The sequence below is a fragment of the Daldinia loculata genome (assembly GCF_022478755.1).
Source record: "Daldinia loculata strain CBS 113971 unplaced genomic scaffold F4817scaffold_83, whole genome shotgun sequence".
Taxonomy (NCBI): Eukaryota; Fungi; Ascomycota; class Sordariomycetes; order Xylariales; family Hypoxylaceae; genus Daldinia; species Daldinia loculata.
Genome location: NW_026054937.1, coordinates 106,698 through 133,270, shown reverse-complemented (window position 1 = coordinate 133,270; position 26,573 = coordinate 106,698). Strand labels below are relative to the sequence as shown.

At 47.5% G+C, this 26,573-nt stretch overlaps 9 protein-coding genes across 9 annotated transcripts; 3 read left to right on the top strand and 6 right to left on the bottom strand.

Moving 5' to 3' along the window:
- Positions 1-540: 540 nt before the first annotated feature.
- On the bottom strand, positions 541-2,199 carry F4817DRAFT_352344 (Caulimovirus viroplasmin-domain-containing protein). The gene has a single exon (XM_049305219.1). It carries the CDS (start codon positions 1,730-1,732, stop codon positions 836-838), a length of 897 nt encoding a protein of 298 aa, XP_049154399.1. The 5' UTR covers positions 1,733-2,199; the 3' UTR covers positions 541-835.
- A 170-nt stretch (positions 2,200-2,369) lies between these two features.
- On the bottom strand, positions 2,370-4,377 carry F4817DRAFT_320600 (putative vanilly-alcohol oxidase; the record flags this gene model as incomplete). Its single annotated transcript, XM_049301202.1, has 6 exons — positions 2,370-2,471; positions 2,540-2,604; positions 2,663-3,647; positions 3,699-3,906; positions 3,968-4,060; positions 4,124-4,377. 6 exons carry the CDS (start codon positions 4,375-4,377, stop codon positions 2,370-2,372), a joined length of 1,707 nt encoding a protein of 568 aa, XP_049154398.1.
- Positions 4,378-4,795: 418 nt separating this feature from the next.
- Positions 4,796-7,194, bottom strand: F4817DRAFT_352341 (uncharacterized protein). The gene is made up of 2 exons (XM_049305218.1): positions 6,260-7,194; positions 4,796-6,183 (listed from the first exon to the last, which is right to left on the bottom strand). Exons 1-2 carry the CDS (start codon positions 7,023-7,025, stop codon positions 5,000-5,002), a joined length of 1,950 nt encoding a protein of 649 aa, XP_049154397.1. The 5' UTR covers positions 7,026-7,194; the 3' UTR covers positions 4,796-4,999.
- A 24-nt stretch (positions 7,195-7,218) lies between these two features.
- On the bottom strand, positions 7,219-8,811 carry F4817DRAFT_290664 (uncharacterized protein). The gene is made up of 3 exons (XM_049299666.1): positions 8,437-8,811; positions 8,092-8,372; positions 7,219-8,035 (listed from the first exon to the last, which is right to left on the bottom strand). The coding sequence occupies exons 1-3, from the start codon at positions 8,623-8,625 to the stop codon at positions 7,672-7,674; spliced, it is 834 nt and encodes a 277-aa protein (XP_049154396.1). The 5' UTR covers positions 8,626-8,811; the 3' UTR covers positions 7,219-7,671.
- Positions 8,812-11,342: 2,531 nt separating this feature from the next.
- Positions 11,343-12,338, top strand: F4817DRAFT_352338 (uncharacterized protein). The gene has a single exon (XM_049305217.1). The coding sequence runs from the start codon at positions 11,602-11,604 to the stop codon at positions 12,307-12,309; it is 708 nt and encodes a 235-aa protein (XP_049154395.1). The 5' UTR covers positions 11,343-11,601; the 3' UTR covers positions 12,310-12,338.
- Positions 12,339-13,084: 746 nt separating this feature from the next.
- Positions 13,085-16,344, bottom strand: F4817DRAFT_290600 (uncharacterized protein). Its single transcript, XM_049299665.1, has 2 exons — positions 15,039-16,344; positions 13,085-14,982 (listed from the first exon to the last, which is right to left on the bottom strand). Exons 1-2 carry the CDS (start codon positions 16,041-16,043, stop codon positions 13,258-13,260), a joined length of 2,730 nt encoding a protein of 909 aa, XP_049154394.1. The 5' UTR covers positions 16,044-16,344; the 3' UTR covers positions 13,085-13,257.
- A 2,198-nt stretch (positions 16,345-18,542) lies between these two features.
- Positions 18,543-19,749, top strand: F4817DRAFT_352335 (uncharacterized protein). The gene is made up of 2 exons (XM_049305216.1): positions 18,543-18,809; positions 18,872-19,749. Exons 1-2 carry the CDS (start codon positions 18,642-18,644, stop codon positions 19,607-19,609), a joined length of 906 nt encoding a protein of 301 aa, XP_049154393.1. The 5' UTR covers positions 18,543-18,641; the 3' UTR covers positions 19,610-19,749.
- Positions 19,750-19,810: 61 nt separating this feature from the next.
- On the bottom strand, positions 19,811-21,314 carry F4817DRAFT_352333 (RNA polymerase II subunit A C-terminal domain phosphatase SSU72). Its single transcript, XM_049305215.1, has 3 exons — positions 21,126-21,314; positions 20,708-20,922; positions 19,811-20,655 (listed from the first exon to the last, which is right to left on the bottom strand). Exons 2-3 carry the CDS (start codon positions 20,818-20,820, stop codon positions 19,998-20,000), a joined length of 771 nt encoding a protein of 256 aa, XP_049154392.1. The 5' UTR covers positions 20,821-20,922; positions 21,126-21,314; the 3' UTR covers positions 19,811-19,997.
- Positions 21,315-24,949: 3,635 nt separating this feature from the next.
- F4817DRAFT_362089 (uncharacterized protein) lies at positions 24,950-26,557 on the top strand (the record flags this gene model as incomplete). Its single annotated transcript, XM_049306481.1, has 2 exons — positions 24,950-26,438; positions 26,523-26,557. The coding sequence occupies 2 exons, from the start codon at positions 24,950-24,952 to the stop codon at positions 26,555-26,557; spliced, it is 1,524 nt and encodes a 507-aa protein (XP_049154391.1).
- Positions 26,558-26,573: the final 16 nt, after the last annotated feature.

Sequence of the window (26,573 nt, the reverse complement as noted above, 5' to 3'; positions counted from 1 at the left end):
TCCCCCCGACTCCTAGCGACGACGGTTTCACGCCCATCACGCCCACACCCGCCTCGCCTAAGCTAAAAGACTACCGGCTTAGCAGAGTGCCCCCTTTACCCAGGGATGCTTTCGGAATACCAGTGAGGAAAATGCTGGTCCGTGCGAAGAGTAGGAGGGTTCAGATACAGCACGAAGATGATGATGACGACGCTACACCTTTGAGCCCGACAGGTGGTCGAGATGTAGAAATGCAGATGGCGACTAAACCGAAACCGATGCGGAAGACCCTCTGGGGCGTGATTGAGGGATGGTGGGATTTGGGATTGCTCGAGAGGGGCAAGAGCTTAAGACGCAAGGCTTAATTAATAGGTTATGTACATGTATGTCAATGTAATGAGATGAGACGGGACGAGATGTAATGCGCAGCTAGTGGTTGGGGTTGGGTTGGAGTTGAAGGTTTGTTGTTCGGGAAAATTAATGGTATATAAATTGGATATAAATAGTGGTAATTACCTCTTAGGATAAAGCCTATTATTATAATGGTTATGAATTAGCTGATATCACTTCAGTCAGTATGGCCTTCCAAGTTCAAAGATTGAGTTGAAAAAAGATAGCTTAGAGCTGATAGGTGTTAAAGAAAAACCGAGACGAAATTATTTCTCTTATATCCGTTCCTCGCATACAGACCAAACCCTCCCGTCTGTTCAAATAGATTAATCCATAACCAGCGTCCTAAACTAACGTATCGTTAATTCGTAGCAGAGTAATCATCACCGCCTACCTAAGAGGTAGCTAATAAACTATACCCAAGATACCTAGATACACGAACACGCTTTATAACGCCTATTCCTCTCTAGCGAGTCCTTCTCCTTTTAGCATTTCGATTGCCGGCAGCCAGCGAAGCCAGAGCCCTCTTCCCCGGGCTAGGACCCGTTATCTTCTGCAGGAGAGCCGACAAGAATCCCCCGTCTGCCTTCGCTTCTCTCCTATCCATACGTTTGTCGTCTTTCAACGAATACGTACTGAACAGGCGGAAGTCATCCCAGGCCCATATTTTGACCTTTTTCCCTATGCGGCGGGCATCGACGTAATCGACAATGTTGACTAGAACCCCCTTAAGCTCTCGTCTGCACGCCGCGATGGTGTCTTGCGGGCTGACGCCGATCTCGCGGCACATGTTTTGATATATGTCAAGCTTTTCGCTCTCGTCTAACGATCTCTTGCCAAGCTCGGGTATGGTCTGCAGGCCCCCCGCAGCGTCAACGGGTTGAGACGAGTAATGGAATTTCAACTCGTCGCGAATCGCCTTGGTTCGCTGTCTCCTATACTCCTGGGACCCGGACGCCAGGCCCTGGGAGGAGGCCAGACGGCCGAATTCGTCGTCAAAAGGCGCGTTGTTATCGGGCACGAAGTTGGGAAATTGATCAAAGTAAGACTGCGATGCGGGCGGCGGCATTAGCCCTTCGGCATCTTCAGCCTTGAAGCTCATAAGATTCGTCGAGTCTGCTAAGGACACGAGAGCATTATCTTGCGATAGACGTTCGCTCTCCTCGTCATCGACTGTATGGCTGGTGTTGGAAGCCAAGGCATAGCCAACAAATTCTAGAGCGGCGTCAAGTGTGTCGAAACTCTTGAAAACGGCATTTGAGAACTTGGTGACCTGTTCTTCACATTGCTCCCAATTATCGTACACGCCAGGCTTCCTGCCGACTCGAACTGCATAGTAACTTGGCCGCTTGCGCTTGGACATCTCGTCTCTCTTTATAATAATTGTGATGTGACTTGTTGTGTCGGAACGCCAACAAACGCGTCGACGCGTCTCAATAAGTACTTTCTTCTACATGCATATTCCATATGGCGAGGGGCGCTCCGATTTGAGATATTGATTGGCTAAAGTCGTTATATTTCACAATCAAGTTGGTCCGTGTGATGCGAGGTTGTTATCTACCTCCTAAGTCATCATAAGCCATCGTAACTCCTATTTGCCGTTCCGAGTTTCAATAACATTTCCACCGTTCGAGTGATAACCTAAGACGGAAACGCTTCTTATCTCCAGTTAGAATATATCTCTAGTATACAACTAAATCATTAAGAGCAGCGGTTAAGAGACTCAAAGCCTTCAGGCTATATCGGTCAACTTGACCAGTTTAGGAGTCTAACCGATGTATCTATCAACACAATATAATACTTATCATTACTGGTACGTAGGTAGGCACGTTAGGTAGTAATCTCTTACACATAAAGTGCCTCGAAGTCGGTTGCAAATATAACATACGTTTTTAAGGATAGTTGGGAATGACCTATCATATTTCATATTTACACTTGGCCAACCTTTATACTTAGGTACCTAGCTTACCTGTTACAAGATACCCCTTATTTTCGATCTGCTACATATTAGCAACTTGACTATCTGTTCTTAACCATTTCAACCTTTCCGGCCAGATTCCCATTTTCCCGGGCGAGAGAATGCCGTTAGGGTCCAGAGATTCCTATAAATGGATTAAATATTCAGTTCCAAACCCCAGCCAGCACGAACAGAGGGGTAGAGTAGACTAACCTTCAACTTCTCGACGAAACGGCGGTAAGCATGATTGTTAAAATCAAAAAGGTCCGCATTCAAATCTGTCAAGTATTAGTAGTATTACTTATAAGTCCATCTATCTCCCGGGATGAGACTTACCCATATGGTTGATATGTGCCCGATACTTGGCGAAACCCCGCTTACTACCTTCTCTAAAGAGGTTACGAAACACTTTATCCACGCCGGTTCGTTGCTCTGGGCTGGTCTTATCGAAGCAGAGCATCGTGACAAAAATAGCATATCGATCGTGCATAAAGAAATCGCATAGGAAATCGAATCCTTGCTCCGCGCAGATGCCCTTGGCTGTCCTAGCCCATTCGAGCACTGTCTTCCCGTCTAGGGGTACGATGGGTGAGTACGCTCCGTGTGCTCCAACCGAATCATCCCGGCGGTTATAATAGTTCACCATCGGTATATTCCACATGCTTGGGACTCCGACCCTGACACCACCGTAGAGCGGGGAGACAGCAGTTGCTTCTAAAAGACCTCCGTCCTCTCCGGCGAACAGAGTTTGGCGAAGACGGCCATCAGGGGCTTTCCTTGCCACGACTCTCTCTACTTCGTTGAACTGGGCCTTGATGACCTCCGTCGGACCGTAAAGTCCAAACTTCACAGTCCAGATGCCAGCGTCTAAATCATTCTGCATTTCTTTCAGCCGCCAGTCCGGAATTGGTCCCTCGCCTTTCCACCAATCCGAATGCTTGCCAAACATAGTAGCCCATTCTGCAATGTAGAAGACGTAGACCATGTACGGTAGAGTGCCGTTACGTCGTAGTTCGCCGAAGACATCGACTATGGTCTCGATATGTTCGAACTCGGGCACGTCGAACGAGCAGGCCATGTATGCTTGTGGCTGCGGTGTTAAGTTAATGCCCATCTTAGTCACTATCCCGAGGTTGCTCTGTAGGAAGAGACCATCGATCGTAGGGCCGAATGTCAACTTTGTTGTATGCGAAGAGGCCGAGTTAGACATGGCGAACTGACCTGTTCTGACGACGTCGCCGTTTGCCAGAACAACCTCCATGCCGGCTATGTTTTCATGATGGACTCCCGTCGGGATAAATCCCAGGCCTCTATCAAGAGCCTAGTAACGTTAAAATCAAGTTGTCTCCCACTGTCTCGAGTAAGAACCCACATTGCCAATGACACTACCCCATCCTAGAGATGCCGTGCTCGGCCACACCTTGAGTTTCTTTTCCGCGCAATATTCATATAGGTCCCCGAAGGTAACCCCAGGCTCAACCACCGCGTAGCTGAATTTTTCGTTTACCTCTATGATCTTGTTTATCCGGTGCAAGTCCAGAGCGATACTTCCAGGGACACGCGGTGCAGGCCCTCCATACCTGCAAAACCATGTTAGTTAGTCCTCGCCTGTTCTCGCGCAACGATTCGGCTAGATGATACCCTAGATTCTTCCCCCTAGAGAAAGTCCACACCGGGATTTTATACTCGTTTACGATCTTCAGAACGGCCTGAATATCCGATACTGAGGATGGACTGCTCGGCAGGTTAATAGCTCGAATGGTGAGATCGAATATTTCTAAGGAGGTGGTTCCTTACCAAGCTGCGGCACTTGGCACGCTCCTTTCATGTCCGGCCTCGGGGATCTCGTAAGGGTCAACATAGTCCTTCAAGCCGTCGCCAGTAAAAACAGCGTCATTTCCCAAAGCTGCCACTATTTGCTCTAACGCTGAGGCAAAATCCTCTTGAGATACGTCTGGTGGCAGAACCGTCTCGATCTTTGCGACGAGCGGCTTCGAAAAAGCCTCCTCGTGAGCTGTCTGGTATAGGGGATCTGAGTATTTAGGCGCCATGTCGGTTGTTATCCCGTCTCAATTTTGCCTGGGAGATGTAGTCGAGCAGACGATAGAATTAAGAGTTAAACAAACATACAATTAATAGGGTTAGCTCTCTTTTATCTTCGGTCCCTACCGTACGATGTTTGAGGATCACCATGGTAGATGTGCGGAGATAGCAACGATGGCCCACTTGGACAAGGGGTAAGGGGTACTCTATATATGAGCATATCTAACTCCCCCAACTTCCTCTCGGCAGTTGTACGGTATGTCCACGATATTCCCCAGAAACTGCCAAGTGTGTAAGTTGTGTCGGATCCCTGATGGAATCTAGAACATTGAATGCATTTATTCATTTTCTTAGCGACCGAGGACTTAATCTACTTAGTTAATTGATGATCTCCTAATTGCGGATACAATATTAATACAGAAAAAGGCAAAGCAAAAATACCATTAATGAACTAAAACAATAAATAACAATACCAAACCGAACACCAAACCGTGTGCACCACCACCGCAGTCACCACCGTAATAACCATCGTCATCACTCTATCCCCGTTCTATAACCACTACCAATCACCGAGACCCACGTCTCTACGTCTCCCCGTCTCCCCATCCCTCCACTAGCTCATACGTTCTTCTATAGTACCTCAGCCTCCTTTTGCTTCAATAAATCCCTAAGTCTATCGCCAAGGGTTTCGTTGATGTGACCTCCCAAGAAGTCCCAGCCTACTCTCGAGTCGCGCGGCGGGGGCTCAGCACCCGTGTAAGTGTAGTAAGCGCCGACGAGGTATATGAACGATACCCACGTGCCAATAATAAGTCCGCCCTTCTTCCAATTTCCCTGCTCTATGTGAGGCTTGGCGAGGAAATACGTGCAGCAAGAAATCCAGAGGAGAGGGATGAGCCAGAAGTTGACGAGATATGTAATGTAGTCGAAACCCTTATACACCGAGAATATACCCCAGAGGAACCCGCCGACCACCAAAGCATGCCAGAACGCCCTTCTGGACGCGCCGAACAGGACTAAGAAGCCTGACTCAACTAGTCCGTATAGGCCGTTCGGCTGCCAGAGAAGCGTATTCAAATGCTCATCAAGAGTTATGGCCTCGACGTAGTCGTCCTCTGGGTAAATCAAGCCCTGGTAGTAAACAACCATGCAGTTTGAGATATCGATAATGCTTTGGCCTTCGATTTCATTTCGCTCATCCACCCAGGCCTCATCTGTAGGGTCATACTCGAGAGTAGCTTCAGTGGTGCCTTTGCCCTTGTTATAAGGCCTGTAGCGCGTGACCTTGGGGAACACTGCGAACTTGACCTTGGCGCCGCGAATCCTGTGGTACTCCATGACGCGGCGTTCATTTTCGTTCTGGGGTATCTGGATCGGCTGCTGAACACGCCTGTTGACGCGGGCGCCCTTCACGGCGGCGTCGACGTATTCTCTCCAGACTCTATCCTCTCCCTCGTACAGCTCCTTAGATTCGCGGTACAGCTGCATATCGGCCTGCTCCTCCTGCCCGTAGTCCATGCGGGCGCCGGGCGTGGCGGAGAGGAAATGGAAAATAGAAGGCGAGATGGCCATGCAGACTTGAATCATGCCCGCGTACGAAATTAATGTGTGCAGTTCTTGCAAGAATACCGCTTTCGAGTACCACGTGTTTACCTGTCCCGGAAGGACTTCCTTGAAAACGTTCAGGAACGGTAGGAATATATTCATGGTCTTGGCCGTCAGCTCGTCGACCGTGGGCCAGAAGTCTGCTGGGAGTAGTCCCCCTTCTACACCATACCTCGCAGTGATAGCACGAGCGGTCTTACGATCGTATCCTTCATAAGAATGTGTCAGCAAATCGTAATTTCTCTTGTTGAGTTAAGGAGAATTCCTTGGGCTTCAATAACCTACCTTCTTTTTCCATCCACTTAAAGTCGAGTCTCTCTAATTCCTCTTCGGTATCTTCGTCCGCTCCGAACAGCAGCTCGTTAAAAATCTTCTTCTCCATAACCTGGCCGAGGATGCCAACAATAAGCCATTTCCGCTGCGTCGCATCATTTAATATGATGGGCCATCCGCCGTTTCCTCGATCTTCGTGAGCAACCAGGCGGGTGTATTCAGCAAATTGCTCCGTCATATTAGCAGTCCAGATCTGGGCCGGGTGGCTGAAGTTGTCCAAGTTCACGTTGCCGTCGAACCACTTAGTCGCGAACTCTACCGTTTTGGTGTATAGGTTGGCGTAGTGCGTCTTATAGAAGTCATCATCGTAATCGCCAGGGTGGGCTATGCGACCGAGAAGCTGTTCGAAGTCGATATGTGCAGGACGACTATCGTGTCTTAGCTCTTCGGCTATTTTATATCTTTGCGAGCCTTTTCGTGAATTTTTGCCTCGCCTCCTGTGGTGGTCATCTGATTCATCGCTCGAATCATCAGGTTCCTCATTCACGATATCACGAAGCCTCCACTCATTCCAACGTCCTTCCTTCTTAGCCGCCCGGACATGCCTGGCAAACGGGCCCCATTTGTGGTCAGGGTCCCCAAATATCCCGTGAGCTACATATTCAAAGACATTCTTAGGGTACTCTCTAACATCCGTGTCTCGTGGAGTATAGAGCGCTCTGCGTCTCCCTTGCACCTTGCCCTTGCCCTTATCTCCGCCGTCTAGTTTTCCCGACATGTTAAGTCCGTACGCAGAACAATCTTCAAGTCTTATGCTATTGTTGATCTCTTCAGTATGTAATAATGTAAAAATGTATAGTGTATAATGGTATGGAGTAGAACCCCTATAAGATAAACGATGACTCAAGCAAGATTTGACTAGAGAGAGCTAGAGGTTTATGAGAGATGGTGATTAAAAAGACGCTCAAAACCAAGGGCTTGCAGAAAAGTTATCAGACGGACAAAGACAGATTCGGTATAATGGACTTAGACAACAATTGGAATCCTTGGGACGTGATTGGATGCTTCCGTATGGCTATTCCCGGTTTCGGTAATACAGGTGAAAGAAGACATTCCAGAGGTCGCAAGCAGCACTCCCGAAACCACCCGAAACCACGTTTCTTTAACAACACAAAGTACAGGAAATTTACAAAGTCAAAGTCAAAGTTACTTTTCCGTTTCGGCGTACAATTTATTAGATGCGCATTGAGAATTCCCAAAGCCTAGCCGATTCTAAATATAGAGATTTTTTTGTCTTTTCCGAGTTTTCGCTCTGCTAAACCAGCCTACCCAGCTTGTATGGAATGAGATATATGACCTGCTAGCTACCGTACAAATTCGTTCGAAAACAATTTATTCATACACCGTCACCTAGGTGTCCTATGTTACTGCGCAACGTGATACTGTTGAGCTTGAGCTTGACTAGGAACTTCGTAGATAGGCTGACCGGGGTTTCCCATCTGCTGGGGCTGGACATAAGTACTGCCGGTGGGCTGGGAGGAGAGCGGGGACGGCGACTGCGGCGGATAATACCCCTGGGGAGGCGGAGGATGTCCAGCCAGAGGGTTAGGTTCTTGATAGACTTGCGCAGGTTGAGGCTGCATCTGAAATTTCTCTCCGCCGGCCGATAGTTCAACACCGGCTCCTATACCGCCGGGAGCCCCGTGGATGGGCATAGCCTTGAGGCCAGCCTTTCGGTGCCGGTGTAGCATGACACCGTGGATCGATAGTGAGATGATGTAGAGAAGACTAAATAATATTAGGGTCGTGTAAATATACCGAGAAGCTTACATCTAATGACTTACAATTCCACTCCACCTAGACCTGCAGCAGCAGCTAAGCAACCGCCATACGTGTAGACTGCAGCATCGTACTCGCTAACGTCATAGTAGTCGTCATAGTAGTCGCTGTACGAGTGGTAATAAGCGAAAATGGAGGCGATTTGGGCAGCAAGGATGGCAAATGAAATTAGCCAGAAGATAACAAGGAATATATCCAAGCCGAGTATTGCCCAGTAGTTATAGGCCTTCGCGGGACCGAAATGGGCGACGAGACAATAGATACTAGTGATGATAGTCACAATGGACTGGTTATCTCGTCAGTTTCTTCTTAATATTGGTCCGAATTGTTGATTGTTGAGGTTCACATACGGTAAAAAGCGTCAAGGCATCTCCTGCAAAAATGAGATAGACGATACCGAAGGCACTTAACCCCAAACATATAATGCCGAAGATTAGCTGAATAATGCGTATGGCAACGAATCCCTTAGGGTAAAGGGGAATATGCTCCTTTCCAGGAACTCGCTGGTTCGAGTACTTCGACTGCGGTTGCTCCATCATGGCACACAAAGGGGTAACGATTAAAAGAGAACCACGCCGCAGAGACTTGTGAACAGCAAAACGGTCACTACGAAAAGAAAGCTAGAAAGATCAACAATTCAGGAAAAGGGAATGTCTACCCCATATGTACCCATCGGGCCCTATATGTTTCGTGTGGGCTGTGAGACGCCCGCCTACCAATAAGCCATAAGCAAAACAAATATTTCACCAACTGACAGGCGCAAGGGTACGAGCAACTGAGGGCGCCCATGACAAGTCATTTGTGCAGTAGAACACCAAACTACCTTGGCAGGCTTGAAGGACAGCTGCAATAGCGACAGCTTCGGGAGGAAGGGGACCCGCCCGAAACGCTCTGGTCCTCTTAAGACTGCATCAAATGAGATGAAGTGCTACCGCGAGACTTCGTACATAATCACGGCATATCACTATAAAATGCGATAGCGGACTTGTTTTGCGGCTGAAACTAGGGTCATGGATTGGACGATAATATACAGACCCCTGTCAGCTGAAGGGTAGAGATCAAGATGGCTATCCGTTTTTTTCTCCCCGCAGCAACACGATGTTACAATGTTAGATAACATGATCCCCCTACCCCCTGTGCCCCAGATACACTACAGGTGAAAATAGTTTATTAAGATGGCACTCGAAGACGAAGCGTCCAGCGTGTATGTACGAGTGTCGATGAGTTTTTGTTCTTTCTATTTCTTTTTGCTTTATGTACCTAACACTATGATTTTAGATGTATGTACCCCCTGGCTATACGGCTGAAGTAGTAAGCAATGTTACTAGTTTTTATAGGTGGTATAATTGACATCTAAGCTACGTGCAGCTAACGGCAACTTGACAATACCATGTAAAAACTGTATAAACCCAAAGTTGTTTTCGGACGTAGAGACAAAACTTAATTCGAGCATAGGAGCCGCAGGCATATAAAAGAAGACATCCCCGGAAGCGGCAGCAATCTGGAGTGTGGCAATACCGTATTTATACGACGTAGTATACTGTATTACTAGCCCACGACCGGTCAACCCAAGCGAGATAACCCTGCATTGGTCTATCAAAACGCCATAATTCTTGATTGAGATTAGCACTAGCATATACAACTCCACCATTGGGCAGGTTTTATAAGATGGCTTTACACTAGAGTAGCTAGCGAATCATAGCACAGCTTAGAAAGTGTCTCCATGGCTAGAGTAGCAAGAGCTGTGATTAGTATAGTTTCAGATATATACCATTGAGATGTGGCATAAGTTAGGTACTTGCCAAGCATAGCCACCAGCACTGCAACGGGCATCTTGGCTTATTGGTATTTGCCAGAGAAACCAAGGGATATATGACATGCTAGGAGGTAGCTATGGCTGTGTAGACCGTTCTACTATTACGATATTAAACCTTGAAAAATGTTAAGGCTTTATATATTAGATAACTACCTTATAAGAAGGCATTGGCAAAATCCAACTAATTACAACCTCGTAAGATACTCAGATGTGAAAAGATACCGCAGACCTACAAAGCTAAATGTTAAACGATTTATAATACCTATAGTTCTTACTGGCTTCCTGCGAAGCTGACCACCGAACTCTATGGTTATAGGTAAATATTCTCTCTATACAACTTCAATACTCCTACCTATTCAAAAAGGTTCAGGTAATTATAGCGATAGAAGCTAAAATAACTATTAGTAATTTATATAGTTGAAAACATTTTGTTACAACTGGTTTGAGTTCTCCCGAGATGCACTCTCTACTATTTCTTACAAGACATAGACTCATGCGTCCAAATAGGCTGAAGCTTTATTATCTCACGTTACGTCTAAACAAGGTAGGTTGAGTAATAATTAACCTTATGGAAAGTAAAAATGGAATGTAAACAGGTACCAAGAGAGCGATGTGACTCGTAGACTAGTTGTCAAAACCGGCATCTTATCAAAAGTATTAACGGATATATAGCTAATAACTACGGTTCAAAAATATATTCCATACAAATTCTCTATCCGCTACTTCACGTGTATCTCTGTCTACCTACCCCAATGGAAGTCAGAAAATAAGGACTAAATTTAAGCCACCCAGTTATAAAAAGGGGTTCTACCTACCATAGTTAAGAAGCTAGGGTATGTGCCTATATTTACTACCAATGCTTTATATTACTACCTTTCTAACATATTTTAGCATTCCCAATTTCCCATAGCCTTCGCGCAGTGGCCGTCATATATGGAAGACAGCACCACCATCATCGTCGCTACAAGACAAGAGCAAGATCATTCTAAGCTACACCCGGTACCATGAAGCTAACAAAGCGCCGCGCGTCGCCCTTATAGGAGCACATACAAAGCAGCCGGGAAAGGGGCACTTAGTTATGTACAATGGCCCTATAGCTATTGTACGTGGAACTTATGCATATATAGACTCCTCACGCGAAAAAATTGCTTGACGATCGGTCCCATCGACATATATGAAAGTTAACACTCAGTACTACTACTCTAAATCATATCAAACGCACCCACCAATAAACGGTACACTCGCATACCGGGTATGCTCTGGTCAGGTCAGCACCACGCCAAGGTTATGCCCAGATCAAAGGCAAACCTTAAGAACGAGGACCACCAATTCTCTAACGCATCTTACCGCAACAGATATGCATGTAGGGACCAAACATTTAGAGCTTAAGCTTTTGCAAAAGTTAGATCTCGGGGTCAAATCCTGATCTGTTCGTTTGGGAAAAAAAAAAAAAAAGAAAAGAAAGCTTGCTCTTTTTTTCCCCCTTGACATCATCACGTTTACGTCCCTTTTCCCACGCAAAGTGAAACAGCGGGAAGGCTTTGACAAGAACTGTTAAGTGTTGTGTTTGAGTGTAAAAAGAGCGCCCCTGGAAGAAGTGACCCGGTAGTCTATCTATCTATATTTCCATCGAGATTCATTTATCGGTTCACCTACCTACCTACCTAGGTACCTACCTATTCCTCCCAAACGAAGGGAAATGTCTGCAAAACTGCCCAAAGAGGCATCGCCGGGACCAGAGCACAACCCACAGCAGCCATCATCTCGCTGGTCCGAGATCGAAGATAGGATTTTGAAGCAAGCGGTAGCACGATATGGCGTGAGCCGTTGGGACGACGTCGCAAAGATGGTATGGACGAGGAAGAGCGCCGAGGAGTGCCGGGCGCGTTGGGCGGAGCTTGTTCCGATACTATACGAAGGCTTAGCACGGCGGGAGTCCGCGTTAGAGCAGCGCCGTACGAGGAGCGTCACAGTATCAACAGTTGCGTCAAGCGCGTCGATATCACGACGAGGGGATGACGAAAGCTTTCAGACTCCGCCTCTCCCCATCCAAGGGCGGTTGGGACTAAAGGGGGAGCTACCACTAACCCGAGTGGAGGGTAGCGCTAAACTCTGTACCGAACCATCTTCACCCTATTCACCCTCTTCGCCCACCCCTTTAACCCCCACAATGGAATCCCCATCGCCACCTCTCTCGTCAGCGTCGGCGCGAAATCGACGGAATACCGAACCAGGAGAGCGACCCCTTCGGGCTGAGTCGATATCTCGCGGGAGGAGAGAAGAACGACGGGAGTGGCTTGCACCACATCCGCTTATGCCGGGACGTCCCCGCAGAACGCCGACATCCTCGAGGGATACTTCGGCATTTAAGAGAAAGGACGATACGACTAGTAAACCTAGAGAGTAGAAGGTAGCTAGGTAGTATTAGGTTATGGCCCAAGATAACAATGTTCAACGTTGATATAGAAAATGACTAAATATTATGGAAGAGGATATGATTATTTTAATGTCTACATGACAAAGACTGGTCTTTTAAGATGATGAGATGAAGCCTACCTCCTAGGTACCTATGTTTGAAATAGACCTGTTCATCAATACCTTAAAGCCATTTTAGACTATACAATACATTCTTATCCTTCATTCACACTAATTCGTATTTTTATCAAAAGCGAAATAAAATTTCCGTAGTCAATTGACTCGGTATCCCATCGAGTTCCTCTAATACTGCTCGATATCTATGCTACAATATGCCAGCTTTGTTCTCGTCCGTAATCGTCATCTTTTCGCATGACTACCACCCACCACCACCCCCATGATGGCCCAGCCCCGCGCGAGAGAAGCCACTTCAGACTCATCAGTAAAAAGACTCGTAAAGTCATCTTGTACGCGGGGATCGCCCACTACATCTTGCCTCCCCGCCAGTACACTGTTCCCCGTCCATTTGCCACATAAACGAGAATGACAACATAGTTGTAAAGTGAAAAATGAAAAAGAGGACACAATTTCCATCCAATTCTAGCTTACTTGCTCCGCTTTGGCGGATCCGCATTGCCGATGAAGAGCCAGGCGTTAATGGGAATCGATTAAAGTTACGTGTATTTAGGGGAAATGCGCCGTCGTATCGACTCAATCCACCCGTTTCCAAGGTTCCATAAGTATAAATAAAATTGAGCTGAATCTAGACAGCTCTATACGATCCGTCAAAGCAGGAACAGCTCATGGGGTATCTCATCGAGGCCTGGTGAGAACAAAAAAAAAAGAATGGAAAAAAAGCTCGAATAATCAATGAAGACTCCCAAGGTCAACGAAATAGACGTAACGATGATGGCGCTAAACTCCTTTGTTTCGGGCGCTTCTACGAGAAATCATCCGCCGTCGGGGACATGACTAGACGGTCAATTTGCTGGACCAACTCCTTCGTTTCGCGTACAATCTCAAAAGCGATAGGTGGTAACGTCTGAGTCCACATGCGCCAGTCCCGGTCATTTAGTCCAAGGCCACGAGCTGCGAGATCCTTGCCTCGGTCGCCGGCTTCGAGCAGCCGTTGGCGACAGGCGGCTAATCGGTCGGTCATATCGCCACCGTTGCCGCTTGCTTCGGTCTCGGCGACTACCTTGCCAACGACATCGGTAATCGACGTAATCTCCTCGGATATCTGCTCGATAGGCGCATCGCCACGGATGGAACCAACTAGACCTTGAATTGTCTGGACCATAATCTCCCTCTGATCTTCGAGATATATCTTCAACTCTTCATTCGTATTGTTTCGTTGGCCGTTGGGAGGCGAAGATAGCTTATTTAGTCCCATGTACGCCATGCCATTGACACCGCCGTTCCTAGAACCGTATTGATCGCCGGATTCTCGCGGCGAACTGATAGGGCTGTAAGCCGAAGAGTTGGCGCTATCACGCATTCCGGTACGGAGACCTTGAAACGGCGGGGGCGGCACGAGAGGTGATTCTTGCGATTTCAAGAACGCATCTTGCTGTGTTGTGGTGGTGCGGTTCGAGAAGAACCCGATCGACTCTACTGGCGTAACCGTGCCGTCATCGTCGTCTTCTAACTCGCCGGCGGGCGTGGCACGTATCTTGGCTGTCCGCAGCAGTTCGACGAGAGCAGCAACAAGATGGGAGGCGGCCGCGTCTAGCAGAGAGACGGGCGAAATTCCTGCTCCGGATGCAAAGTTCTTGGAAGCGGTGATCAAATTGTTGGCCGTGGCGGATACTCGGCTCTTGAGCTTCTGCTGCTGCTGAGCAACTTCTCCATCGCTCGGCCGTGACCCGTCGATGTCTTTCGTGATACGTCGGACGCCGACAATAACCGCCTTCATAGAATCGATTACCTTGTCCGGGCTATCCGTTCTCGCTCTTTGCAATAATTCATCAATAGCGATTTGGAATTTAGTGACGTGCACATCCTTGACGAGGCCATTTTCTTCCGTGAAGCCCTTTTCTCGCACGTACTTGGCGGCATCTTGCTCGATCGTCAGCCCTATCGACGAGGCACGCATGCTCCTGAGCTGCGTCTTTGTGCGCGCGTAGCGGTTCCGCCACTCTCTGACTTCCTGTTCCAGTTGTTCAACAATCTTCTCTAGCTCGGCCTGCCTCTCCCAGGAGGGGCTGTGCTGCTGCGAGAGAACCTTCATTTCGTCGAGGAACTGCCGGGCCTCGCGTCGGACATTCTCTGTTACTTGTTGCTGCTCTTCGAGAGCCATGCGCAATTCTTCGTTTTCTCTCGTGACATCGGAATCTCCTCCAGTACTTCTGCTGTTCTTCCGAGCGTCTTCAATCTCCTCCCTTAGCTTTCGTGTCTCCGTGACGTGGTCATCCCTCATCCTCTCAAGTTCGTCCTGTAACGAGTCGTTGAGTGTTTGTGCTTCGGCGAGCTTGCTCTCGAGGTCTGTCCGCATATCTTCCCACTCCTTTTTTTCCAAGTTCGAAGCCGATGTACGGGATCGTTCACCATCCATGAATTGAGCCAGGTCGTCGTCTTTCTTCTTGAGTTGGTCTTCCATGCTATCTATCTTGTCCCGAAGCTCTCGTACTTGGTTTTGATAGTCATCTATCAACCTTTTGTCGACCTATGAAACACGAGTTAGCAGCCGTGGCACTCCGAGCCTGAACTTTCAACACTTGCCTCAGATGCGCCGCCATTTGTGCCGATGCTCCTTTTACTGTCTCGATTTTGCGACCTGAAAGCATCAACTTCTTCGTCATTCGACCCGACCATGTCATCGTCTTCCTCAACCATCGTACTCTTATTGGGTACAATTGTATTGCTTTGAAATTGCTTTGGGAGAGGTCGATCAAAGCTACCGTTCGATAGACCGGGAGACGACGGCACAGGGTATTCGCCATTGATCCTAGGGGCGGCGGAGCGAATGGAACTCGCGTCTGATGGTCTCCGCATACCGTTTGGCCCCCTAGGGCCCATGCCGCTTATGGGAGTGCCAGCTCGACTCAACGGTACTCCGGGATTGCTCATCCGGGGGACATTGCCTGCGATAAATCGGGGAATTCGCCTTTCCAATTCGCAGAAGACATCTGTCGCGAGATCCCTAAATCTCGGCGGACCTAGGGTCGATAACTTCTGACGTGCTTGGTTGCGCTTGGGATGGAACATGTTTTCGGGTAATAAGTAAGATGGAGGACCAACATTGGGAGGCGCGTTGGGAGGTCTTCGACTATAGGCTTGTCGTCGCATTAACTCGTCGAAGACATCGGTAGATAGCTCGAGAAACTGAACAGACGATAGGCGCAATAACTTGTCGCGTGCCTTGTTAGGGGGTGGACCTGCTCTGCCATCCTTAGAGGTCGAGGACAGGTACCTCTGGAGGGCGATGTAGTGTTCTCCTAAGACTGCCTCAGTGTTTTCTTCGCGGATACTCCTCCCACTTTCGCTCCTAGCATAGGTACTAGAGCGTCCGACCGAAGGCGGCGGCGAAGGACCGCCGACGCTCCTAGGGCCGGGAGGGAAGCCATTCATATTCCCGTTGGAGCTATTGGAGTCCGGGGGGGAGACAGGACCTCGATTGCCAGGATAAGGACCGTCGCCGTCGTTATTCGGGTATTTAGAAATACCGGACCATTCGCTTCCAGCGCCTACAGAGACAGGTGAAAGCGGCGCATTTCGGGTATTCATGGTGAGTGTAATTTTGGTATGCGGAATTGGCGGCCACTGTTGCAACGATCAAGGGCGGAAGGAAGAGAATGCGCGCGCCACGCGAAAAAAGGAGGAATTGAGGCGGCGGCAGATGTCTCAAGTCCAGCCCAGTCTAGGTAGTCAGATCCGATCCAATCTAGCTAGCTTCCCCCTTGATTCCTTGATTCTCAGCTTTCGGCTTTCGACCCAATCGAATACCAGTCTCGAGTTTGGGGATTTGCTGTACTACGGCAATTCAACTTTTCAGTAATTCTCTATCCCTTTCCCGTTCCGAGATCAAGGACGGGATCTTGGAAATGCAGGGAAATAATTGAGAAAAGATAAAAAGAATAAAAAGAGGGACAGCGTTGTAATGAATATGACAAAGACCGACACCCCGACACCCCGACAATTTCTTGTCTCACGGTGGGGATGAGACGTAACCCAGGCTTAGTTTAACTGAGCAGTTGATCTAAAGCGGAAGGCAATCTTAGGTGCGACAAGCAACGAGGCGCAATTAGACTGTGAGTCTCTTTTGGTCGGTGTTTGTGGTAGAACCTGGGCTAGCTATAGCTTCATTCCACGTGCTAATGCATAGGCCCTATGAGAATGGAAAAGAAATTGATTGAAGCAAGGGAGAAGAGCCTCTCGATACGAGCGAACGGGTTTGCAAGAAAGCAAAAAGAAAAAGTGAAAGGTAACCCCGTCTATCAACCAGGACAAGAGAACGAACGTATGTTAATAGTGGCTCAAGGCGTCTCAAATTCTCTACGCGGAAAAAAGATTATGTTCCAGGGAGGACTCCTGCAGGTACAGCGAATACGACTCAACGAGTACCTGGATATTCGTGTGAAGGAGGGAAGTGAATTGGTGAATGGTGAATGGTGAATGGTAAATGGCAATACACTTCCAAAAAAAATTGGTGGTAGCAATTGAGTGAAACCTCGAAAAGTGCCCAGGTGGTTGAAGCAGATGGGGAAGGACAAGGGGTGACAGGGGGGCCTGACCAATCGAGAAAGGGGGCGGGGACGTATTTGGGACGATTAAGGTATTTGGCCGGGGTGGTTCCTAACTAGACGGTGGTTAGATGGCTACCTGCAACGCATGCAGAACGGGGTCTACCTAGCAGTTGCTCTACGTGGCTGTTCTGTGGAAAGTTTACAAAGTACCTTACCTAGGTACATTCATGGATCTACGTACGCGCGATGCTTGTATGTACACTAAAACTGTACATATAAAATGTGGCCTAAGGTGTATCTCGTCTCATTCACCACACCCAGGTGAACTGACTTTATACATGTAACAAAATCACGAATAATCTGTATTGAATGGGTAGGCATGTAAGTAGATATACGTAAATGCATCGTATAATATCTTTATGTTGTACGTATGCTGAATTAAGCTTTTTTCGATCTTAGGTCCATGTACATTACATTGATATTCCTGTTAATAATGCAGCAGTGTGTGTGTACATAACTCATACATAAATGTATTCTCCTGTACGTTTTCAGGGGTTGTATACTCAGGGATACATCGTCCATATGTACCTAACATACAAGTTTCTAAGATGAGAATAATGCTGCGCCGTCCACTTTAAATTCTTCACTCCAGCCTCTTTTGATCCTAGATGCTAAGGATTGTTATTCGCATTCTAGAAGTCCGTCCGCTTTCCCCTTTCGTCTTATGAGAAAAATGAAAAGAGATCGTTGGGAACGGCCTTGCGAGTCTCGACTGCAGTCAGCAAGATGGGAAGATCGAGACCAGGAAGATCGACGGTTCGCCTTCCCCAATGACGATACGCCTCTTCGTGGGGTTCTTGACAATTTTAGATTTCCCCATCGGCCGGGAAGAAAAAAGACGGGATTCACAAAATTATGGGTTTCTCTTTATTCCGTATTTTATTAGTATAACTGGTCTAAATTTACGGAATATTATGCAGCATCTTTAAGCCAGCCCTGAACATATATACAGGTGATTGATCAGTTTTTTATTTACCGGCGGTTGATCGTGCTAGGTTTGAATGGCTCGGGTCATCTCCCGTCGCGCGCGCTTCGTTGGCACCTAGCCGTACTCAAATTCCTCTATAGCGAATAAAAGCGACCATTAGAAAATTCGATTGGTTTAATTACCGAAACAAGGCATACAGCTCGACAACTCAAGAACAGGATATTTCATATTGTTATTACATAGACTACATAGAGGCCGTTTGCTCATCTCATACACAATGTTCTCTATGTAGATTCATCTTCCTATTAGTCTCTCCGTCTGTCACCGCTTCAAATCATGATGAGGCCTTAACTGTAAACTGATTTATCAGTTACTTCAATTTCAATAGGTCGGGGCTATGTCATCTACAGGTGACTTTTTAGCATCGTATGCATAGATCGTTGTGGAGAGGTGCTTGGTGCTTGTAAGCTGGCTATTGGTCGCATCAGCGCCTTCGTCATAATAAAAAATTGTGCAGAGTAATGTAGCGGTCTGTTTCCTGGCCTTGGATAATGCGAACCGAAAAAAACATACATAATAAGATATTTCGGAAAAAGGAACTATGTTTACTTTCTACATCTGAAATTAGATGCTATTCCGGCAAAGAATACAATGTCGCTCCTTAATGTCTTGGTCCCGGTGGGAACCTTGACAAGCCTCGTAGAGGACATCTGTAAACAAATCGATGTCGGTCGTCTTGAAGTCACGGATGTCCCATCTAAAAAGAGACCAACGTCCGAGTTAAATCAGCTCGTTGCTCTTCTCGGGCAGAAGTTAAACGTATGCGCGCCATCCCTCAATATAACTAATACCCGTTACTTAACTAATAAGATTGTATCAAGAGGAGCTTCAAATCCCACACACTAATCATGATGGACTCTCTTGAAGACTTCTACTTGGACGAAGTAGAGGGCGAAAAGTGTATCTTCTGCATAAGAAAAAATCAATCTGGACCGGCAATTTGGACAGATATGGTTAGGGAGTGTCGCATCGAAGAAAACACCGTCTCTCTCATCGAGGAGGGCTATCTCCACGCCGAAGGTGACGATGGTGGCATTTATCTTATATTGTGGCCTCTGAAGGGGCCAGAGGAAAGCCTCACGGCGCAGGGGCCTCCAGAGCGACGAGATAATAGACAATTGGTAGCTCCACAAGCACAGTACGACGTTGCGGATAAAGCTATAGAGATCGACAGGGCACGAGAAACAATTACATTAGAAGATTGTAGGAAACAGTTAGCTTTATGGGAGAAGCTAGATAAGGAGATCAGGAGTCAGCGGAAAAGAGGTAGGGACTTAATGGCGGACTCGGCCCCTGAGGATGCTATTAGGGTCTACGGCGAAGCCGAAGAAACCCACGAAGATATGACACGGGAGGGGATCGCGGAACTTGAAAGACGAGTGAGATTTTTAGTTCAAGGAGCGTCAAAGAAGACTGGATTGGCAGCACGAAATTCTATTAACGGGCCTACCGGTGTCTATGGGAATCGGGAAAAAGACATACGGTCAGATGGCATCACCGAGGTGATACCTATAGAGCATCAGAGCAACAAGAGACGGAAAATAAGAAGTACTATGTGAAGAGGAAAGTGTATATATTACTAAACTTCGGGCTATTATTATGTATATCGGTGTAAATTTGAGGTATAATCTTCCTGTCTATCGTTCATGTATGAAAGCCTACTTGCTACCATCTAAAAACTATGAGAATATTAGCACGAGACTCGTCATCATTCAATAACATAGAACTAGAAGAGCACATAATTAGAAGAGATGATAACCTCTGGCCACAACTGTGAGATATTATTTATTCATTAGTCCATTAATATGTGCCATTTCCGTGTCCCTCCGCAGACATTTAAAAGCAACCAGATATCTATCTCTATGGTTACGGCTGTTCGCACAAAATGAAATCATCCGATTCCGGGGTATCATTGCAAAAAAAAAAAAAAATTTCAAGCCTCGCATCCTAAAACCAAGCCAACGTCCACGTCGCAGGTAAATTTGGCCACCTCTCCTGCCACTCCCCGATGATCTCTGGTACTCGTTCATCGAAAGAGGCTCTACTAGCTGCACTCGCCATATCGAACGCGGCAGGTCCTATAGACTCGCGTTCCTCCTTCGCAGCATTATTTAACGAGTCGGCAAGGTCGAGAATGCCTCGCCCACCGATAGAAGCCTCCTCATGGTTATCCTTGATATCAACGTTGATAACATGAACGGGTCTGTTTAGAGGGGACCCTCTATTCAGAAGGTCGTCAATGACGGCATCCCAACATCTCTCTTCGCAGGTGATTACCACATCTACCACACCACCTTCTGTCCCTTCGCTTCCTCGGTCCGAGGTGTGCTCGGTTCTGGGAATACCTATCTGCCAATCTTGCCATCGTTCCGGACCCCACTTTACTTGTCTATTTCTACCGAGCATGTTGAGCAGGCCGTTGGCGGTATACAACCGGGGATCTTTCTCGTGGAGTTCCTTATACATAGCGTCGTATGACACCTTGTTGAATTGATAGACATTGGGCTGTGTTATTGAAGGTCCGGGTAGCCGAACCAGAGATCCTGTACCAAAGGAGATGACTGGGTAGTGAGCCTGTGACAACCGAAGATGCGCTTCCATTGATCTTTATTGTGTTAGCACTTTTGATATGATTGTAATCGAGAGGGGCATCATACCTGTTCTGGTTGCTGGCGCAAACTGTGCAGAACTTCAGCTTGAATCCCCCCGGGTCCTCCCGCTCACCGTTAGCCGGGGCAGCGGGTGCGGGTGCTCCATTTGCTGCCTCCATCTTGTTTCGCCCAAGGTCGCGTTCAGCTCAATTCCACGAGCTAAGCCGATAACAATGGCATTCGCATGCCCGTCGAGAATCGTAGATCAAGCCGCACCAAGTCTATGATTGTGTCAATTCCAATATTATTCCCATAATTATAAAATAAGGTTGAGGGAATATTTCTCAATTAGATCAGAAAATGTTGCGTAAGGTAATAATTGAGTGTCACCATAGAAAAATCAGACAGCTCCAATATCAAATTTCATCATAACGAGAGATGTACTATACGTGTAACAAAGGAATGATCTAGATGATTTACTTACTGTTAATGTGGAGGTTTACGCGTCTTGCTGAAGGATACGACTCTCTTGTTGAGTTGGCTGTGTTAAAAGGCTGGCGATCAAAAGTAGTTATTGGTTTGATGTTTAATTTTGATGTTCAATCAAGAAAATGCTAGTGACATCAAATAGTGCATTGTGAAAACAAAGTGGCCCGGATGCGCTTGCCCGGTGCATAAATCATTCGGAATATTCATTAATCCGTACCGGATAGTACAACCGGCCCGAGCAGTCCAGATGGCGCCGATCTGATGGCTGGTCAACCGCTTTATGTAACCATACTTAACCATACATGTGTACATACTTAACCACGTGCATTGAACCAATACCATGACCTACATAAGTACTTTTTATACACGTACTTGGAAGTAATTATTTATTTTGCTATTGACAATTTGAGGGCTTAATTAAAACTTCTTTATATCAGGCAACCTAGATGTTAACTGCCATGTTGTGAGTGTATCTGCTTACTTCCGTCTTAAGAGTTTTATTCTATAGGCACATACATATGTAGGACTGCGACTACGTGTACCTTGTATACAACCCTCGCAGTTGGCGTCTCTTGGGGTTGGACAACGCAGACGCAGAAAACATGAAACAAACGACAGAATGACCTTTAACGACTACGGTGGAGAAGCTATTGTCCAATAATATGATCGTATTATATGCAAGTTTCGACTCCACTTCTGTAGGGTCGGCGCCCGACATACCTAGCAGTTCAGCAAGTCGAACAAGTTGGAAGGGATGTTACCAGAAATAGAAACACCATCTCCAATTCTCCCTCCCGTTCGATGCAACATCCGATCCAACCAGGAGCAAGTCCGGATCGGCTTATACGCACAGCGCTGGGTAAGATTTCAAACACGCCGTTTGGAAGACTTGGAATCTATCTGTTTGTCTTGTTGTTTTACTAGTACCTAACTAACTAACTACCTAGGTAACATGTAACTAACTAACTAGGTCTTGTTAATTATGTAAATCTTATACGTTCTGTAGCCTACTCTGCTCTTCGTGAGGAAGTATACTTTTACATACTAATACATATACTACTTATCTACGCTTGAGGCTAGTGGTATGTAACGTCCTTTTGTTTGCTGGGATATGCGTGTAACCTGGTTCACAAGCTCCTAACAAATCCCTACCGCGTTCGTTTTTCTTCTGACTTACATTGCATCGTGCCCCTCGACGAAACAGGAATTCAATTCATCGCGGGCGTTCTCATCATAATTCCTAACATCAGACCGCTTTTTCGCAGGCTAAAAGTTCTATATGCACGTTGCGAGTACAGACCTATATACCCAAGCAGTACATAGTAGGCAACAACGGATTGAGGCATCGGTTAAGGGTCACGTGTGCGGCACGAATCAACCATGCCGCCTTTGTTTCACCATTGACTAAATGCATGGTTCTTCGGGCTGTCCATCGCATTCGACACTCATGTCCGCAGGATTAGATGCGGTGTTGCTGCAAGGCGTGAGCGCTAAAGAAGCACAACGAAGCAGCCTATATACGAGTTTAGCAGTGTAGCTGTAAAATCTTCTAATAGATAGCTCTATAAGTTTGCATTATAGCGCTCCTAAAACATTACACTACCACAATAGGGGGGAGAGTATTTTAGTATATATTGAGCTACGAGCTAACGATAGGTTCAACTAGTGTACGCCATATTAGGGGGCAGTCTCTGGGGGTAGTATCTGGGTCGCAGAACCGTGCCCAAAGTATGTAGATGAAAGTGTTATTGGGCTGCAAGAGGCCACAGCGAATGCAACTTGATTGCAGTCGAACGGAGTTGATGTTACGCCCTTATGCGGAACATTACAGCCAGCAACGTTACGGGACGCAATAGACTATACTGCTTTTTCTTTTTTGTTAGTATAGGAATAGAAGGTAAGCTACTTGCATATGGATATATTCTGTTGTAGTCTGTTTATGAAGCTAATTATTAGTATATAAACCTACATGTAAGCAAGCATTTGAAACGACTATAAGCAATTCTAAAAACATGCTTAACGTTAAACAGTTTACACTTTTGTGGCGGTATAAAGTGTGAACAGAGCCTTGTTAGGTCGTTTGCTATTAGGTATTATTGGTGTACCTGTATATCTTGGGAATAAATGCGTTACCGCTTGCTTGGTAGGACCATTATGGTTCTTACCTTGCGCATACGTGTATAGGGATAACACCGGTTGAGTACCTAATATTACTCGTCTGCTCATAACTGTCTGAAGTAAAAACAGACAAGAACAAAGTAAAGCAAATAGAATTGAAAAAAAAAATGAAAAAAAGGAAAAGCAACCGTTAACAAGATTAAATACAGCTACACGTATTTCTCGAATTATAAATCTTGATTCGTTCTGTTTTGTTTTCCTCTTGATTCATTCCACTATCTCTATAGAGGTACATGGGCGACTCGGTCACTCGGGTTCAATGTTACTCGGCCGGCAAGCAACCGCCGGCGCTATTTCAGGCATGCGCCGCTCATTCACTAAACCCCGCTGAGTGGTTACCAAGGGCAAAGAGCCGCTAAAGTACAGGGTCCAGCCAGTAGGATCTCTGTACCACGCGCTTAATTGCGACCAATTCCGGTCATTTTTGGGATCAAAGCTCCTCTAAGAAAAAAGCACTACGCTGTGACTGTAGTGCGTAGGTGAGTTTGCGCAAAAATTTATGCTTGCACCTTTGCTGTGCTCTATTATTTTATTTTTATTTTTGCTTGCATAGTCCTGTTGTATTGAATGCTTTGTTGGGTTTGTCTCCATTCTAAGGGAGGTACGAAATACTTAACTGACATAACGATGTACGGTACGGTACTTCGTACAGTCAGTACAGTACTTCCGCTAAGCAGGCAGCCAGTCCTAGGCTATTCCACTAGAATTATTTCACACTGAGGTCCTGCCCTGTTAGTTCGCTCAATTGAACCTTGAACTCCTTAAACTTTAAACCTTGGACCTGAACCTTGGACCCTCCCGCTGCTGCGGTACACTACCTCTCTTTTGCATCTCCACTCCCATACCTTTTTTTACACCCTTCACCCTTCACCAAATGCACCAAATCACCAAATCTCCACAGTCCGTCCCTACAATACCCTCCCCATACCTTGAACCTTACCTTATTACGAATAATTTCCTACCCTTTCAGTTTCTACCCTCCTGTCGACCCTAGTCATCTTCGCAGGGCTCCTAGGGCTACAACCTTGAATTCGAATTCGAGACCGCGAGTCTTCTTTCTAACACAACTTCGCTTGCGCCAGCGCCCTCGATTTTCTTCGCGATACGCTCTTTTTTCTTCACCACCTCGCTCTCTTTCTGCAGACATTGACCCTACGAAACCCACTTAATTCGACGACGAGACGTGATATAATATTACGCTAAGCTGCCAATATCAGTCACCTCCCTGTTCCTCGCATCCTAGTCCCTATTTGGACTCATGATAGGTCCAACTAGCCTCTTTGAAGACCCAGCCGAAAACTCGCACGCCTTTGTTGTCGCCCCGTCGTGAAGAAGTTGTTTCGGATTGGGATATCGTATAAGGCCTGGACATTGCTAATACTACCGTTCTTCCCGACTTATCTGATTCCTCCCATCGAAGATCGTACAAGATCGCGGAACAACTTGCGGGTCGAGTTTGTTGGGCGGCATTCACACCGTGTGTGGATGTATATGCCTGTGTAGTCTGGTTGCTGTGCAGTCCAGCTGTTCAAGAGACGGCACACATTGCAAACGTTGTCACACGTATCGCGTGATACTTCGACATAAGATATCTTCTCTTCTGGGTACGCATATGAAGACTACCTCGGTCTCCCTTCCTCGATGACCGCAATCATGTCCTCATCGTACTCATCCCAAGCCGTTTCGCCTCCAGCAGTTCCGCCGCAACAGCATACTACGAATCCGAACCACCCAGCCTTGACGCCACTAATAACCTCCCCACCCGCGCGCCGATCAGCCGTACCGCGACCGATGTCCCACGCTTCTAAAAACCGACTGTCGCAGTACTCGACGGGCTCCGTCCCGTCGCGGTCTCGGCCAGGTTCCTTCCTCTTCCCTGTCTTCCACTCCAGTCTATCATATACCACCGTTCGAGACTTCGCCTACGCGCCCACACATCCGATGCACTATGGCCCCCCGCCGGAGCCTTCGAGACCGCCCTCCGGCATGACCACCCCCGCTAGCGAGACGAGACGACTTTCGGACCCACCCGCCTCCTGGGAAAGCAAGATCGGTTGGGATTGGACGTCAGACGGTGGACTCGGGAAGGGTGGCGAGCTTGCCCCGATCCATTTCGGCGACGGCCCCCCCTGGAGCGAGGACGAAGACCTGCAGAGCCCTGTCGTTAGCTCGCGGCATCGAAAGAACAAGTCTACCTCTGCTGTCACGGGGCACCATAAGAGCCGGGGCTCGAGGGATGGCGGCGCGTCTTCCTCGATACTTAGTGCGGGGAGCCTAGACTCTAATAGAGGTTACTACGTCGGAACGAGTGGCAACGGGGGCGAAAGGTACTACGTAAGCCAGGGCAGCGAGGCCAACGGTCCGGGCGGAGAATATGTCACGTATCCGCCGGATCAAGGCCGGCATTCTATTAATGCGTACCAACCGTCGTCAGATCAGCAGCCACGAAATTATGCAGAGAACGATACCGGATATAGGTCCGAGTCGGACGCCTCGAGCACCGGCTCGTCTCCGGGTTATCATCCATACGACGAGTCTAGGTATTCGAGAGATTATCAATTCACCATCACCTCACCAGACGAGGAAATGCACGGCAAGGCCGTCGCGTTATTCGATTTCGAAAGGGAGAACGAGAACGAGCTGCCTCTGGTCGAAGGCCAAATTATATGGGTGTCGTATAGGCACGGCCAAGGCTGGCTCGTTGCGGAGGACCCCAAGACCCAGGAAAGCGGACTGGTACCGGAAGAGTACGTTCGACTCCTTCGCGATATCGAAGGCGGCATGACGAGCCTGACTGGGCAGCTCGACACCGGCCTGGGAACCCCTAACGACGCTGACACCCCGACGCAAGCCGAACCCAGCGGGCAAGCATCCTTACCCCAGACTACACATGCCACGCAACCGGGGCCTGCTCCAACGGGGAATAATCCAACGAACGGTTATCACCAACCGATCGTCTCGACCTTCTCGACCTCTAGCAAGGATCTAGATCCCTATCCCCAGCATCTATTGGGCCAGCACGGGCAGCCCCCTCCGCAGGTCGTACACTACCACGGCCAACGCGGGGGCAGTCAAGCCAACACGCCTACGGCTCAGAACTCCTTCGGTGATACTCCACTGGGCCGCACTAGTCAAGATGCCAAACGCAATAGTTCAAATTCTAGAAAGTCGCAGACGCTCGATGTTCTACCCCACTCAAAAATGAAGTCTCCAGATCACGAGTCGGACTCGGAGGATGAGAACCAATAGAAGCCCGAAAAGCAGT

What these genes read in the sequence shown, in the direction of transcription:
- F4817DRAFT_352344 (XM_049305219.1), bottom strand. Translation starts at nt 1,732, where the DNA reads ATGTCCAAGCGCAAGCGGCCAAGTTACTATGCAGTTCGAGTCGGCAGG.
- F4817DRAFT_352341 (XM_049305218.1), bottom strand. Translation starts at nt 7,025, where the DNA reads ATGTCGGGAAAACTAGACGGCGGAGATAAGGGCAAGGGCAAGGTGCAA. An exon ending in TAAGTGGATGGAAAAAGAAG is followed by an intron (nt 6,184 to 6,259) that starts GTAGGTTATTGA and finishes ATTCTTATGAAG; the next exon opens with GATACGATCGTAAGACCGCT.
- F4817DRAFT_290664 (XM_049299666.1), bottom strand. Translation starts at nt 8,625, where the DNA reads ATGATGGAGCAACCGCAGTCGAAGTACTCGAACCAGCGAGTTCCTGGA. An exon ending in ATGCCTTGACGCTTTTTACC is followed by an intron (nt 8,373 to 8,436) that starts GTATGTGAACCT and finishes CGAGATAACCAG; the next exon opens with TCCATTGTGACTATCATCAC. An exon ending in GGTCTAGGTGGAGTGGAATT is followed by an intron (nt 8,036 to 8,091) that starts GTAAGTCATTAG and finishes AATATTATTTAG; the next exon opens with TCTTCTCTACATCATCTCAC.
- F4817DRAFT_352338 (XM_049305217.1), top strand. Translation starts at nt 11,602, where the DNA reads ATGTCTGCAAAACTGCCCAAAGAGGCATCGCCGGGACCAGAGCACAAC.
- F4817DRAFT_290600 (XM_049299665.1), bottom strand. Translation starts at nt 16,043, where the DNA reads ATGAATACCCGAAATGCGCCGCTTTCACCTGTCTCTGTAGGCGCTGGA. An exon ending in CAAATGGCGGCGCATCTGAG is followed by an intron (nt 14,983 to 15,038) that starts GCAAGTGTTGAA and finishes CGTGTTTCATAG; the next exon opens with GTCGACAAAAGGTTGATAGA.
- F4817DRAFT_352335 (XM_049305216.1), top strand. Translation starts at nt 18,642, where the DNA reads ATGTCGCTCCTTAATGTCTTGGTCCCGGTGGGAACCTTGACAAGCCTC. An exon ending in TTCTCGGGCAGAAGTTAAAC is followed by an intron (nt 18,810 to 18,871) that starts GTATGCGCGCCA and finishes GATTGTATCAAG; the next exon opens with AGGAGCTTCAAATCCCACAC.
- F4817DRAFT_352333 (XM_049305215.1), bottom strand. Translation starts at nt 20,820, where the DNA reads ATGGAGGCAGCAAATGGAGCACCCGCACCCGCTGCCCCGGCTAACGGT. An exon ending in TGCGCCAGCAACCAGAACAG is followed by an intron (nt 20,656 to 20,707) that starts GTATGATGCCCC and finishes AACACAATAAAG; the next exon opens with ATCAATGGAAGCGCATCTTC.